We start from the raw sequence: 16,705 nt of genomic DNA, 5'->3' as shown, positions 1-16,705 counted from the left end.
GATATTGTAGAGTCTCTCCTTACAGAAAACGTTGGAGAAAATATTTTATTATTTAAATTGCCAATATTGCCCATCTTTGACAATTCAACCTTTTTTCATGTGAAGGTGACATATTTTGCTATATGGCTTACTTTTATTTGTCTTTTAGTTATTGTAACAGACACTTTCTTATATTTTAATAATATACTTCTGTTTGCTAAAAATTCATATTGTTTGCATAAGAGAATACATAAAGGATGCACATTATTTTAATATACCTATTTATGTGTAACTGTATTGAACTTTTTTAAACTTTGTTTTACATTCAATAAAAATAATAATGATAATTTTATTTGTGTAGCGCCTTTATAAACACTGTGACTTTACAGAAATCACGTAAAATTAAAAACACTAATAACATCAAACAAAATTGTAAAAGGAGAACATTCAAATGCATAGCATGTTATAATTTTTAAAAAATTAAAAAAGTTATAAAACATACATTAACAGTTGTTCTGAAAAGGTATGTAGCAGATTGATTGTAGACTGTTGAGAAATATAAATAATGACAATGTTTATGGTTATTATTTTATATTCTTTATATATATGTTATTCCTATTTTTTATTATATTTGTTTAATGCAATTTGCTGATATTTATTATTGTTTTGTATTGAAGATATTTCTTTGTAATTTTCTTTGTTCCAAAATGTTTGCCACTCTCAATATGGCGTAAGCGTTGACGGATTATTTCTACGCATGTTACGCACGGTCATGAACACGGTACGTGGCGGCTGTGACGAGCCCCACCTGCGGCCCGTCCGGGTACTCAAATCAAACCAACTAGAAAGTGACGCAAATTTCCCGCCCTAGTTTCTGCCAGAATCCTGTGTGACGGGGAAAGTCAACAAAGTAGAGGATTGTCACAGGTTTTCCTCGCGTGTATTTTTATCACTCCTGCCTCCCGTGACAGTTGAGCCATGCCTTCCACTCATGACTGGATTAACGACCCTCTGGGTGTGGTGGAGGGGATGTTCGGTAAGACTCCGGGCGGAACTTCTCTCTCTGTGAGGCGCGTGGAAGCTGCTAGCTAGCCGCGGCTAGCCTGGTCCACACCACGCAAACAGAGCACATCACACGTTGCTGCGCTTTTATCTCCATTAAGTCTCTAATTTAAACACCGACTCACTGCGAGCTTCTGCCAGAACCACTCCAGAACCACTCCTCATTCTGGACCGCAGGAAATGCCGCCGAACCGTTTAAATGCTCGCTTTGTTGTTGATACAAATCCTTCAAATTAAGGTGGAATGCCACCCAAAGTCGAGTTAGGTCATAAATATGAACTATTTCAAGCATTTACTTGTATTTTTTAAAATAAAAACTCACAGCACACTTTTTTGTGAATTAGAATATCTCATACAACAATTTTAAAAAGACATTTAATAGATAAATTAGTGTCTACTAGAAGGTAGGCATTAATTGTTGTCAATTTACTGAACATGTCTAGATCTGAAACGACTATAATCGATCATTGAAATCAGCTAATTTATGAATCAATCATTAACTTGAGTTTCAAATATAGGAACTTTGCTGAAAGAACAACAGTCAGAGCAGTAAGTAAGCCAAACTTGTACAAAAATATATACAACATCCATCTTTTATGTAAATGTGTAATATTACAAATTCTGCTGGGACGATCAGATGCATTAATATATATACAATATATTTTTAGCTGCAGTCATCCCTGTTGCTCTACTTTTTCCTTTCACTAAACTTTCCATTAAAATCGTTGGATCCGTCACTATGTAGCTTCTTTAGCACTGACCTTCTGTCTCTTACTGTTAGCAATCTTCACAAGATTTTTGTTTTAAATCAGTTTTTCTTGAACTTATGCAGGACTGAAACGGCTAATCGTGATTAATAGATTATTGAAATAATCTGCAACTAATTTAGTAATTGATTAATTGTTAGCTGAGTAAATGGACTATAAAAACATATTCAGACGAGTTCTTAAGCTGCACAAAAAACATATACATTTTGCATTTAAGATAAAATGTTTTGCCTATGAAAATATTTTTGACCCAAATTTCTCAAGTGACACTTTTAGCTTCACGTGGTTCAGATTTACTAAATGAATGCTGTGGTATTGTACTTTAGGCAATAAAATGTTTGGTTTTGTATGTAAAAACGGAACTGAATTATTTATATGCAACTTTAAGACATTTTTCATTTAAGTGTTTAAATAATATTTGCAGAATGTGCCAATATTTTTTTTTTTCAGATTAATCGATTATCAGAATAACAATATAGACTGTTTTCTAAAATTACCATTAGCTGCAGGCTTAATCTAATGTAATAATCCAATATCCTGCGTTTTATATATTAACGTTTTAAAGATATTCTAATTTACTGAGATGATAATTTGTTGCAGAAATACCAGCTGGATGTTACTGGATGATTCTGAGAGTAAATTTGTGTGTTTTGGTTTCACAGCTGCTTCCCAGAGCAGTCAGAGTTCAGGATGGGAGGCGAAGGCGGTGGAGTTTTTCAAAGAGCAGCTGAAGGAGAAAGAAGCCCAGACTCTGGTAATCCTGCTTCATTAAGCTCATTAAGGCTGGACAAAAAAATTACCATGACTAGAAATGTTGATTTATTGTTGTCTTGATCAATTTCAATTAATGATGTCAAATAAAAAAACAAAAGTGACAGTGTTATTGGAAATTACATTTTTTACTATTTTCTCCACTATTCGTTCCACAAGAGCATCAATAAATATCACTAAATTTGGAAACATAATTAAATGCAGTTACTGCGTTCAACTATGCACAAATTTTCCCAAATATTTTTGGTCGAGATTCTTGTGCGAATATTTTAGTGCATTTGAAATAAAACAAAATTAACTTACAAGTAATTTTTCAGCAGGAAATAGAAGCCTGTTTTTAGTAAATAATTCATTAATATTTATGAAAAAGTGCTAGTTAAACTGGTAGATTATTTCAGTCATAAAATGGGAAAAATGTTTTGTTATAAGTGAAATAATCTGCCAGTGGAACTAGAACTGGTTGCTAGGTAACGGGTTGGGCTTGGCTGGCGTTGCTAGGTAACGGCTCAGGGCCAGTTGATTGGGAAATAATCTGCCAGGGAAACTAGTCCTGCTTCTTCATTATTAAGGAATAACTGACTTAAAACAAGCTCCTATATCTTGCTGAAAAGTTACTGGTAAGTTAGTTTTGTCTTATTTCTAGTGAACTGAGATATTAATATGAGAAACGTGACAAAAATACTTTTTTGCAGTGTTTGTCTAGTTTACTGATATAAAACACACTTTAAGAAAGTGAAGACTGTTTCAAATGTTTTTCAAGAGCAACATTTGTGTCGCTATGAATGCTGTGCCATGCAGCTAGAGCCATAAAGTTACCTAAAAAAAATAAGTAAATAGTTTATCAGACACGTTGCAACGTGACGTCACGCACTAACAAAGCCACTCGCATGTCGATCACTACCTTTTGTTTGAGCTGTCAAGTTGTCGCTCTAAATGTTGATGTACGCCTGATGTATTAAATAAAAAGCTTTACTGCTAATTGTCAACACTACGACAACTACAAAACAAAGTCCAATGACAAAGTCATTTTACAAGTAAGTGAAAAGTTTGAATAAAAAGAAAGATAGCGACGGGCAGGGGTAAGTAAGTCAGTTATGCTAGCTTGACTTTGACAACCTTAACATGTAGGTGCGCGGTGGAATTCATTGTGTTTTGGTTTATTTCAAATATTCAACACTACTTTATTTAATGCAAAGGGAAATTAAATGAAGTTAAGCAAAAGTAAATAAATAACGGCAACTCTCTGACAGATCATCAGTAGCGCTCGTGTTTAATTGGCTAATTAACCACCGCTGTGTTCAGGCATCACTTATTAATAATCGCAAAATAAACATCAAGCATGAAAACATAAAACTGTAACCAACTGAATGTTCTGTAGGAAATGTTTGCTTGATTTTTTTTTTTACAAATGTTTGGTGTTGAATCCTGATACATGTAGTGGAGCTGTTGTCAGTCAGTTGCTATGGCAACCTGTCTGTGTGTAGCCAGCCGACACAGAGCTAGAAAAAAGTAAGAATACGAGCGGTTTGGAGTTGTTCTCCAATGGTTTCTGAGTTATTTTCCTTGGCTGCGGCGCGCTGCACTAAATTAACAACTACAAGTTTCATTTTATTAACAGGATTTTTCTACCGCAGCAAGTAAAGGAATCGTCTTTCTGCCCTCAGTCAATAACTTGCAGTATGTCTTTAGTACCACAAACTATCATGATGAATTTCTGAGTTTGGATCGCTGACCCCTGGAAAGCGTACGAGTCTCCAGCCGTTTTCTCACCTTTCCCTGGATTCAGGTCCCGTCTCTGAACGACGTTCCTCTGCACTACCTGAAGCCCGACAGCCTGGTGAAGTTCCGCTGTTTGGTCCAGGACATGTTCGACCCGGAGTTCTTCATGGGAGTCTACGAGACCGTCGACCCGGCCACCCAGGCCAGAGTGAGCGCTTCCTTGTTTCCTCCCCTGCAGACATTTACATAGCCTGCAGCTTCGTTTGCATTTTATCACGTTTTGGCTGCTCTCCTCTCATTTCACTGCCTGACGCTCCCCAGACGCTGCGGTGCGGCAAATACAAAGATGTGACAGAGTCTGGGGTAAGGCCTCGTCTCTTTGGGCTCCAAGTCGGTTCCTGAACGCCTCGTTGCAGCTGCTTTTATCTGCAGGTGGATGTAAACTCCAGAAACGCAGTGACTGCAGAGAGACAGACGTTCTACTGTGTTCCCATCCCTGGAGAGAACCAGTGGGCCAAGGACATATCCTGACGCACAAACGCGATAAATTAACCTTTTTCTGTTACAGTTTAACATCAATTAGGTCTTTTCAAGGTTTGGAAAGTTCTTGATATTTAAGCTGCATAGTTTTATAATAAACTGCAACCTAAAGTAAAGATTTAAGTTATTAATCTAAAGTTAATTAATCTAACATAGATTGATCTTATTGATTGACTAACAATTTTTAAGCGGCCATTTAAAAAAAGTAAATAAAATCACCAAGTATTATTGATAACAGTAATAAATGCTATGATATAATAATTAATTGAAACAGTTTTTTTTAGTTCATTCGTATCGTTGTTTTTATCTCCAAAGTGTTTTGAATTTTACTGTGGAAAAAGCGTACAAACCTTTCTCTTCGTTTCAGCGTTTTAAATCCCGTGTGTCTGAAATTATTCCTTAATGCTGGCGCACGGCTACGTGGAGACGACGAGTAACCAGGGCAGGGTGGTTCCCTCCACGTCGTACGTTCCCAGCAGACAGAAGCGCAGCTACGAGGAGGACGAGGAAATGGAGGTTCAGCCACAGAAACAGAAGGAAACGCATGCAGGTGCCCTCAAAACGCCACAGTTAATGATTTACAACGCAGGAAAAATGTGTTTAGAAAATCCTTAAAATAAATTCAAACTTTACTGCAAGAATATAAACGGAAAATACAAAATTTTGACAAATCCAGCCTTTAATTTATCCTTTAACGACAAAATTCCACATTAAGAAATAATTGTCGACACTCCTAACAATATTATTCATTATTTTTAAACTATTGGCTCCTTTTTTTGCTTTAAGTTTCTTTATATATATTTCTAACAAAACTATAAACATATATATTGAATAAAAATATAAATTATTTGTATTTACTAAACATACATATGTAATAAATGTATATATTAAATAGCAGCAGGGATGTCTGACGGCGTTTTAAAGTCATTGTAGCTAAAATACATTCTGAAAACTGAATTTTTCTGGAGAAAAACTTACAAATTAATCTCAGGAAGTTTGACATAAATCTCAGAATTTTTTTACAAAAAAAGGACATTTTTGATTTTGATAAGTTTAGGGTTTGCTAGAAAATGTTTGAAATTAATCTCAGGAATTTTGAGAAACATTTTAGAAATTTTCTAGAAAAAAATCTGAAATTTTTATAATTTCAGATTGTAAGAGTTTTTTTTTAATATAAAACCTCTTTATTAAAGAATTTTTTAAAAGAAAAAAATCCCATGTTTTGTTTTTTTTTCTTTTTTTTGTCTACATCCTTAAAACGACGTCGTAAAAATGACTTCATAAAACTCAGAAATCTGACTTTTTTTCTCAGAAAATTAAAGTCTGAATTCTTTTTTTCAGTGGCCCTTATATTTTTCAGTATTTTTTGTTTGTTTTTTTTTTTAACCTCGAGAATAAATCTGCTCTAAAATACTGAAATAGTTTTGTTTTAAAGTGTTTTTACACATCTCCACCAGAGGGGGCAGCAGCTGTATCGTATTTCCTCTGTTTCTGACGCAGCTTCCCCGAGCGCGGCCGACCCGCACGGTAACGGCGACTGTAAGCGTCAGGAGACGGAGGCTCCCTCCGGCCAGGCGGCGTCCGCCTCCCACCTGGACCTGAACTTCCCGCTGCTGGGCGAGAAAGGCCCGTCGTGCTTGGTGAAGGTGGGTTCCGATCGCAGGCCGTGGCTTTTCCAGGAGCAGGTTCTGACAGGTGTGTCCTGCCCAGGTGTACGAGGACTGGGACCGCTTCAAGCTGAACGACACGCTGCAGGTGTACGGCATCCTGTCGGTCAGCCCCGCGCTCAGCGCTCTGGCCGATGAGAAGTGAGTCACGTTTACCTGCTTCCTGCGTCCGGTCTGGTTCTGCGACGGTGTGTGAGAGCCGCAGTAGAGACGAGGCAACAAGAGGAGTACATTTATGACAAAAAACTCAAATATTGAAATTAATCTCAGAAAATTTCTAGAAAATACAAGAAATTTCTGAGCTTCAGAAGTTTAAAATTTGCTACAAAATTTTTTTTCAGAGGAATCTAAAAAATTTAAAGATTTCAGTTTAAAAAGTTGAAAATCAGAAATGTTGAGATTAATTTCTTAGAAAAAACAAGAACATTTCTGAGTTTTAAAAAACAAAATTATAAACCTCAGAAATTTTCTAGAAAATAATTTTAAATTTCTGAGCTTCAGAAGTTCAACATTCTCTAGAAAATAATCAGAAAACTTTAGATTGATCTAATATTTTTTAGAAAACACCAGAAATCCCTGAGGTTTAAAAGTTGAAAATTTGTTATTAAAAAAACTGAGAAATTTTGTGAAAAAAACAAGAAATTTCTGAGCTTGAAATGTCAAAAATTTGGCACAAAAAACTGCCAAACATTCTCTGAGAAAAACTTTCTGGAAAAAATTTCAGCTTTAGAAACTCAGAAAATTTAAATGTCAAACATTTGCAACATTTGAAACTTTGAAATTTTGCAAATTCAAAAATGTTTGACTTTTGAAACGCAGAACATTTCCATGTAATCCAACATTTCAGTTTTTTTGGCCACAAATTCCAAATTTTTTTCTCTAGAAAATTCATGAGTTTTTTGGCAGTGATTTCCTTCTTGTTTGGGTCTCTACTGGCTTTGGTTCTGACCTGCTTTGGTTCTGACCTGCTTTGGTTCTGACCTGCTTTGGTTCTGACCTGTTTTGGTTCTGACCTGTTTTGGTTCTGACCTGCTTTGGTTCTGACCTGCTTTGGTTCTGACCTGTTTTGGTTCTGACCTGTTTTGGTTCTGACCTGCTTTGGTTCTGTTCTGCAGGGATTCGTTTCTGGACCCGGCGGTCGGCATGGAGTCGACGGCGGAGCAGCGGGTCCACAGCCCGCCGGCCTCCCTCGTCCCGCGCCTCCACCTGCTCCACGCCGAGCGGCTGGAACACAATAACCCGCTGCTCCCCGGCGCCGCCCTGCAGGAGAACGGCGCCTGTAAGGAATCAGTGACGGCTCAGAGCGTTGTTTGGACTAGGCCAAAAAATTATTGTCCTTTGAGGATCAGTGAATTTCTGGACTTTCCAAACCTCCTTCGATTCTCTAAATAATAAAAAAAAATTCTTCCACTGAACCTTCAACTTAAGTTTTTCCTTCCGCTAAACCTTCCAGTTGTTCTTTTCCTTTTCTAGTCCTTCCAAACTTTCTTACGTCATCTAAAACAATCAAAATAGTTTCTGCCACTGTACCTTCAAAATACAATTTTTTATTGTTTTTTTCCTTCCACTAAACTTTCCAGTCGTCTTCCTGTCCTGTATTTATCCAGTTATTGGTGTTTCTTTGTGTTCAGATATCCCTGATTTATCTTGATCTTTTTGATTTTTTCTCCTGTTAGTTTAAAGTTAGTTTTTTCCTCGTTTCCATGGAGATCAAGTCGTTTTTCTGCTGTAGCCTTGAAGGCAGGCCTTCTTTTCGTCACCATGGAAACTCCCTTCGCTCTCTCTCTGCAGTTTTGTCGTCGGCTCTCGGGGAGATGGCCGCCGTCCGGGCCGAGTTGCTGTCGTACTTCACCCACGTCCTGCTGGGCGACTCTCTGGCTGCCGAGTTCCTGCTGCTGCACCTCCTCTCCAGCGTGTAGGTCCGGTTCGGGTCAGAACCGAAACTGGCCGCGTCCGAAGCTAAGCTAGCGTCTCCGTGCTGTCGCAGGTACTCCAGGCGAGACGTTCTGCCGCTGGGAAAGTTCACCCTGAACCTGAGCGGCTGCCCCACCACCGCCTACACCCAGCGCCTCTACCAGATCATCCAGCAGCTCGTCCCGTCGGTGAGTTCAGGAACGCAGGAAATCAGAGCGTTGTTTTCTAAAAACTCACTGTAATACAATGCTAACCCTCAGAGGTATCATTCAGGAACGCCTCGCTGCTTCACAAACCTCTCACTTCTACTTGAGCAACTTTTTTTGTCAGTTTTTTCTTCCACTTAATTTTCCATTAAAATGCCTGGATTCAGCTTCTTCAGCAATGACTAACCCTCATTTTTAAGGATGGACAGCTGTAAGGTCAGTGACCATCTGAAAGGTGATGGAAAACATGGAGAGTTTCTGTATTATAAAAATGTTGTTTTCTTCCTTCCACTAAACTCTCAAAACACTTCATCCTCAAAACTTTCCATTCAATCTTTGGAACGTTATAATTTTTTCCTCCACTAAACTTTCCAGACTGTTTTTCTTCTACTAAGCCTTCAACTCTTCTTTCAGTCCTCTATACCTTCCATATCAAAATGCTTTTTATTCAAATCTTTTTTCAATACTCTGAACCTTCAAAGTTTTTATTTCTTTAATCTTCCAAAGTCTTCTAACTTTTTTCTTCCACTAAATTTTCCAGACATTTTTATTCCATTAAACCTTTAAAATTTTATTCAGTCTTCTGAATATTCCATTTATTCTTCCTGTAAGTCTTTCAAATGTTTTTATTTTTTCCTTCCACTAAACCTTGCAAATGTTTTGTGCCTGTAAACCAGGGATCCTCAAAGCCAAATTTGTATTTTTAAGCCTTTTAAATCAAACTGAATATAAATGAAAACATATTGATCTGAATCAATATGTATTTTCTTTTTATGTTTTCCTGTTTTTCGTAGTTTTTCCTGTATTTCATTGGTTTTTCTGTATTTTGTTGTTATTTTCCAGTCGTTCTACCTGGCTATGAGCCTCCAGAACATGAACCAGATGCGGCTCGTTCCCAGGAAGGACTATGTGGCGAACCGGCTGGTGAGCGGCGCGCTGCAGCTGGCCTGCAGCACCTCCCTGTTCCTGGACGAAACCCAGCTGGAGCCGGGGCAGCTGGACGCCACCGGTGAGGCGCCACTAGAGGGCGACGGCGAGCCGCCTCCTGGACGCCCCTGACCGTGTGTTTGTGCCGCAGGTGTGCGTAACGTGACGGCCCTGGGGAACCTGATCACCTGGCAGAAGGTGGATTATGACTTTAACTTCCACCAGATGGAATTCCCCTGCAATATTAACGTGCTGGTCGCGTCGGAGGGACGTTCGCTGCTGCCGGTGAGGACAACAGGCCCAAACCCGCCCCCGCGCCTTTAGGAACCCCCCCTCAGTCCCCTCAGCACGGGTTGGGTTTCCTGCTGTCGTCATGGCGACGATGCTTCGGGCCGAGGAATGTGGCGCGTGCTATTCCTGAACACAGCTCCAGTGCGTTGCCATGGCGGCAGCTGTTAGCCGCAGGAAACGGTCCTGGAGGAGGCCGGGCGGCGCCGTGTACACAACTCCTGGCTAGCAGGGGTCAGAGGTCAGCATGGGCTGCCCATGGCAGAACTGGGGAGTTTATGAGAAAATAAAACACAGCAGAGATCCCAGGAGTGTTGGGGACGACAAAAATAAAATAAAAATAGACATATGAGAATAGAAATGTAATTTTTAAGATGGTCATATCAGGAGAATATAGTTGTAATATTTTAAGAAAAAAGTCGTAATATTATTAAAATAAAATTATATTTTGAGAATAAATTCATGTTACAAGAATAAAGTCGTAATAGAATGAGAATAAAATCATATTTTAGAAAGAGTACGAGACTAAAGTAATAAAATTACATAATAGAAACGACGTAAAACGTCCTCATGGCTGCAGGTGTTAGAAAGATGAAACCTGAATCCACCTCCTCTGATTACTACAGTCTTTTTTTTAAAATGTTTTCCATCTTTTTTACTGACTGGGTGTAATTATTTCCTCCTCTTTGCCTCGGCAGTCCGACTGCCACATACACCTGCAGCCTCAGGTGGCGCTGCCCCACATGGAGGAATACCTCAGCAGCATCCATGTCCATCCGCAGGCCTCATCGCAGCTCAACAAGTTCAGAGTCTTCCTGAGCCTCGCTCGGCTGCTCGACTACAGCATCTCAGACGAAGTGACAAAGGTCTTTCAACTCCACACTTTTAAAACAAAATGTTAACTTGACCATTTTAAGTTAAGTCAAAATACTTTGACTTGCCATTTTGAAAGTACTTAACAAAATATCAAGTATTTTCAAACTGAGATTTTTCAAGTTGAAAATTTTTAATTTTCTTCCACTAAAGAAATTTTAATTTTCCACTTTTGAAATTCATAAATTTTCAAGTTTCTTCTAGAGAATTTCCTAAATGGAATAAAAATTTTTACTTTGTTTGTTTTTAGAAAATTTTCGACTTTTATATGTCTTAAACGTTTGGAGACCACTGACCTAAAGTCTTTCAGTTTGGCTCGGATGTGAACCGGTCAGGTCAGCCATGTTGTTTTTGTTTTGTCTCCCCAGGCGGTTGAAGATGACTTCGTGGACATGAGGAAAGACGACCCACAGAGCATATCTGCCGACGACCTGCACAGGATGCTGGTTGTTGCTAGGTGAGCGGTCCGAACCCGGACGGGTTTCTAACCCCTCATTAGCCGCGTTTCTATTACAGATGCGCCCACATTTTTCCATGTTCTGCTAATGTATAGCAGGGAAACACAATTTCACAATTGCAGCGTTTCCATTAAATAAATGAAAATAAAATCTCACACGAATAAGCTAGTTCACGCGATAACTCATTAACATCATGGCGGTGATGAATGTAAACACTTACATGAGATGTATCCATAACTCCGCCATCAGAGGAGACTTTAGCTGCATATTATTCAGGCGTTGGAGCGACAAACTCAAGATACAAGCTGCCAACTTTGACAAGCTAGGAGAGCAAACATTGTTTTAACGTCCGCCATGACAGAGTTGGCTGCGTTCTTCAGCGCGTGACGTCACGTAAGCGGCGTTTTAGATTAATTGTTGTCGGCCATTTTACGTAAGCGCTATGCATACAACGGGTTGGAAACACAGACGACGTTTATGAGCTCTGGTGGAGCCAGTTGCTCGTTGTCCTAAAACAAAAACACCCCGCCATCCTACTACTACTTCCTGTCTCAGTCTTCTTCGCTGTTTTTATTGTAACGGCCAGCTCTTGATCACGTGACTCGTATGAGGCGGGAAAAAAAGTGTTTCGACACGGTTGAAAAATCGCCTCATCCTAGCTTAAAAACGTGTTTTGTTTTTCTTAAAAGCGGTTTTATTTTAGTAAATTCAGTTTTACGGCTAATGGAAACCGGTTCTGTGTTTTGCAGGCTGCTGTCGCTGAGTTTGGGTCAGACGTCGCTGTCCAGAGACAGCTGGCTCCGGGCCAAACACATCGAGACGCTGCGACGGAGCCGTATGGAGCAACATAAGAGCGTCAACGGCAACGAGCCCTGATCACAGCTGCTTCCCTTTTTGTTTTGATATGTTTGTAATAAAGACGTTTTTCGGGTGCCCTTCAAGTTAAGATGTTTTTGTATACTAAGCTGCAAATAAAATTTAGAGATGTGTTCTTGTTTTGCAATAAAAATGTCAAAGAATTTATGCTATAACTAATTTTGCTATAAATTGAGGCTATTTTTGAAGTCATTTCTTCTGGTTTTTACGACATATTAGGGTCATTATACATGGAAAAACAAAGTAAATATCCCCCCTAAAATAACTCCGAATTGTTTTTTTATGAAAAAAAAAAAACAATTTGCTGGAAGAAATTCAAAATAAATTTTCAGATTAATTTTAGAAATTTTCCAGGAAAAGATTAAAACAAGAACATTTGAGCTCCATCCTAGAAATGTGAGAAACCTTGAAAATTTCTGCATTTTCAAGTAAAAATTTTACTTTTGAAACTCAAAATTTTACGTTTTCTTAAACAGACACTAATCTAAAAATTTCTGTTATTTTTCTAGCAAATATTTGACTTCAAATCAAAAACTTCCAAGTTATTTTCCAGAAAATTCCAGAGTTTTTTTTGTGAAAATGTTTTATAAAAATGTTTCCATCTCCATTGGCACTGATATGACAGAATTACTGCAGAGCAAAATTAAACTTTACAATCTAAACTTTATTAAAATGGTTGTTTTCAATCTTCAAATTGCCAACATGTATGACTGTCTAAAAAAACATCACTGTCTCTTGCATAATGTTACCACAGCTTGATACATTGATGGGGTTTTTTATTAGGTCCGACTCAAACATTAAATTTAAATTAACTCGGAAATTATAAATGTGTAGAACTTTTTGAATTAAATTTCTGAAATTATTTCATCGATGCTTTAAGATTCAACTTATTGAAAATTAGTAGCACGCCCATAGATAAGAATAAATAGGATACTTTAATATACAATACAATTTCAGTACACTGGAAAACAATGACAACAGTCAGTTGGTAGAGGAATATTATGACTACAGACTAAGAGGATGTCCTTAATCGGTGCAAATAAAAATACTAGAACATGTTTAATTGCACATTGAAGTCATAATGTTGGGTCCTAATTGGAAGAAAAAAAGCACTTGGTGTGAAAAAAAGAAAAGATAAATCTCACTCAGCAGATATCCGAAGAAAAACAAAAACTTTTGCATATTAAAAAACAAAACAGCGACACTCTTGTTCATGAGGAATGTTGAGTTTTTCCTGTTCACCGCATCGAAAGCTTGAGAACTGCTCCAGTGTTTACAACGAAGATGTTTAAACCTCAGCGTGAAAACGTTGCACTGCAGGAAATCTCCCTGAAGCATTGGCAGCATCACCTACTGTCAGCAAATCTACGGAGGCCCAACACTGCCACAATTCAACAAATAAGTTCTCAAATATTCACACATGATAGCGTAAACAAAACTTTAACATAATTTTAGTATTTAATCTTATAAGTATATCATATGCATACTTGTAATATCAAATACACATTTGAATAAACTAAATTATTTCAGTAATTATAAAATTTTTCTTGGAACAACAGTCCATAATGACTCAAAAATAATTTCACAAAGCAACTCAGGACTTTAAAATAATTAGATACCATAAACACTGCATACATTTTAACAATTAATTGAAATTCCATTAATTTATTGTTTTCCTTCCATTGAACTTTCTGTCCGTTTGTAGTTGACTATCTTCTTGAAAATTAGATATTTATAAAAATACAAGTAAATTTTGTAAAAATTTATCCTAATTTTATTTAAATTATCTCAAGTATAAATGTTTAATGTATATTTTTCTCCTTCCGCTGAACTTTACGGACGTTGGAACAGCCAGCTTCTTGGAAATGTCAAACTTTTTTTTGCAAGTTTTATGTGTTTAATGTTTCCTTTAGATTGTCATAATTTCATTTAAATTATCACATGTATAAATATTTAATGACTTTGTATTGAATTATGGCAATTCATAGCAGCCAGTCTTTTTTTAACGGTTTAAACAAGATAAATATACAAGTCTACCCAATTTCAGCTGCTGGTGAGGAAAATGGAGTGAATACGACCTTTGACCTTTTATCACACACAACATGATAGAGTAAAGCCTCTTAAGATCCTTATATTTAACAGCAACAATAAAAACGAATGAATTTAAAAAAGCAAAATGTCACTTCTTCAGGTGATAAGAAAAATACATGCAAAACAGGAAGTTTAATCCAAATACATCCAGGGATCTACGGCAGCAGCACATGGAGACAACCTACAGTTAGTGTCTATGTTTCCATAAACAGAAAAATAGATTAAATAGAGACGGTAACCCTGAACATATTCCCAGCAGTGCTCTAAATGTAACACAAGAAGGAAATAAAAAAGGTAGATTCTGCATCGAATACCTGAAACATGTAATTCTGCCTCTCGAGTTCCCAGTTAAGGCAAATTTCAGCTTGGGGGAGTGCATAAAGCGTCAGTGCTTAATGTGAATCTGCATATCTGTGTATTATATGCTACACTCCGGCGCCGGTCGGACTGAATCCGAACCCAACCCTCATAAACGAGCCGAACCTCTGATGGCGAATGCAAAAAGAAAAGCGGTTGGGTCAAACACGACTCACTGTACATATGAACAACCAGGATACTCTCACTAGTTCTTACTGTCTAAGTGACTCGACAACACTTATGTTAGCTAATAACTACATACAGCGTGTCGTCTGGCTAGCTCGGTACATTTATACACAGGAGGGTAGCACGCCAAACTTTACTATCCTTTGGGATCAACAGATTTGGTTAATTTCTACAAGAAGCTCAGGTCCAGCTTAGCAGTGATCTGCATATATGGGATGAAATGAAGCACATGATTAAATAAGAGCAGGTCAGCTAATGCTCGCCAGATGTTACAGCTAAAGTTACACACAAGCAGAGTTGGGACGTCATGATCTTCAAGTTTCAGAAAGTAAAAGTCGTACAAGAAAAAAAACAAACATGTAGCAGAACTTGATCAGCAGAGTGGATTACTTCGAAAGCTGAAGTATTTTACGGAGCAGAAAGTGGGTTTGTTTACTACAACGGAGCTTTAAGGCCAGACTAAGAATTTGTGTTACTTTTTTAAAATTACGAGAATAAAGTCAAACAAAAATGTTGTAATAAAAGTCGTAATCATGCAACTAAATTGCTATATTATGAAAATATACAAAAAAAGTTGCAATTTTACCAGAATAAAGGCGTACTAAGACATCCACAGAGTCGCAATCATACAACAAAAAGGTTGTAATACTATGAAAATAAAGCCGCAATCATACCAGAATAAAGTAACATTGGGAGAGTACAGAATAAAACAAAAATAATGTAATTCAAGAATAGTTGTAATAATATGAGAATAGTCATAAAGAGAATAAAATTATAATAATGGAACAACTGCCACAGTCATACAACAAAAAAGACACAACACTAAAATAAAGTCCTAATAATACCAGAATAAAGTAATATTGGAATAGGAATAAAGTTGAAATAATACAAGGACAAAGTAACAATCACACAAGAAAAAGTCATAATATTAGAGGAAGTCATAATATTACGAGAATACAGTTGTAATATTTGAATAAAGTGGCAATATTAGCAATAATAATGCATTAAAAAGATGAATGTTCACTTTTTTTGGATAATTTAACATTTTTATTTAGTAAATAATGTGACTTTATTCTCATAATATTATGATTTCATTTTAGTAATAAAGAAATAATTCTCCGAGTCTGGCCATAACACTCCGTCGTAGTGTATGGAGGTTTAAAAAGGTTTAAGTTTACAAAACGGTAAAATTTCTTCCTATTACAGTTTAAAGTCAGGTGCACACTGACGGACATCTTTGTCTGCAAACATTTAAAAAAATATTTTCAGGCCCCAGCTTTTTTCTCTGAAAGTGTTAACTCAGTTTTTGAAAACAGCCTGAGGTTTACTAACAGGAAGCAGATGAAGTACAGAACATAAGGTAATGCTAATGCTAACCAGCTAACATTAACAGGGACAGAAGGGATGTAATTAGCTTTAAGCTATCCTTAAACCGAAATGCTAACAAATTTAAGTTGCTTTAAAACTCTGAACCTCAGAATTCAGATATTTTTTCTCAGAATTTTGACTTTAATTTTCTAAGATTACAGTCAGAATTAAAACATTTTTCTATGACGCTAATTTTCTGTAAATAACTGATTTTGTTTCAAATCCATTTTGAATATTTGTTGTTTTTTTCCTTCAAGGTTATCACACCTCATACAGACCCATGCCTATTATGGGATGTTTAAGGATTTGGATGGAATGTTTGCTAATCCCAGTTTCTGCTCATTTCCAAACATACAAAAAAAAAAACGTAACCTTGTAATTATTCTATTTCTAAATCCAGCTGGTACGCTAACAACATAGCAATCTCCACTGTGAGGCACCAATAAGCCATACAGGAGGACATATATTAATATTTTTCAGTGTGCAAGGTGGCATGGAAAAACAAAATCAGTGCTCAAACAACAACAAAAAGTAGGAAATCCGTACTTGTGTGCATGTAAACATGGTCGCTGTCATGATGGGAGGGAGTGGTAAGGCTCATTTAAAGCTGCAGTTTGAAACTTTCATAAAAAAACCCCTACTTTTTAATGTAAATT

The 16,705-nt window shown here is 37.2% G+C and overlaps 1 protein-coding gene across 1 annotated transcript; it reads left to right on the top strand.

Annotated features, from left to right (window-relative positions):
* The first annotated feature begins 827 nt into the window (after nt 1–827).
* mcmbp (minichromosome maintenance complex binding protein) lies at nt 828–12,239 on the top strand. The gene is made up of 16 exons (XM_023327741.1): nt 828–1,015; nt 2,471–2,562; nt 4,366–4,506; nt 4,620–4,661; nt 4,731–4,820; nt 5,253–5,388; nt 6,339–6,484; nt 6,549–6,646; nt 7,621–7,784; nt 8,297–8,420; nt 8,493–8,607; nt 9,469–9,634; nt 9,704–9,837; nt 10,539–10,706; nt 11,082–11,170; nt 11,921–12,239. The coding sequence occupies exons 1-16, from the start codon at nt 958–960 to the stop codon at nt 12,045–12,047; spliced, it is 1,890 nt and encodes a 629-aa protein (XP_023183509.1). The 5' UTR covers nt 828–957; the 3' UTR covers nt 12,048–12,239.
* Nucleotides 12,240–16,705: the final 4,466 nt, after the last annotated feature.

Source organism: Xiphophorus maculatus, chromosome 22 (assembly GCF_002775205.1).
Source record: "Xiphophorus maculatus strain JP 163 A chromosome 22, X_maculatus-5.0-male, whole genome shotgun sequence".
In the NCBI taxonomy this organism is placed as follows: Eukaryota; Metazoa; Chordata; class Actinopteri; order Cyprinodontiformes; family Poeciliidae; genus Xiphophorus; species Xiphophorus maculatus.
Note: the sequence above shows the minus strand (reverse complement) of the source record. Positions and strands in the feature narration are given on the sequence as shown.

What these genes read in the sequence shown, in the direction of transcription:
- mcmbp (XM_023327741.1), top strand. Translation starts at nt 958, where the DNA reads ATGCCTTCCACTCATGACTGGATTAACGACCCTCTGGGTGTGGTGGAG. An exon ending in GCCCGTCGTGCTTGGTGAAG is followed by an intron (nt 6,485 to 6,548) that starts GTGGGTTCCGAT and finishes TGTCCTGCCCAG; the next exon opens with GTGTACGAGGACTGGGACCG. An exon ending in GGGGCAGCTGGACGCCACCG is followed by an intron (nt 9,635 to 9,703) that starts GTGAGGCGCCAC and finishes TTTGTGCCGCAG; the next exon opens with GTGTGCGTAACGTGACGGCC.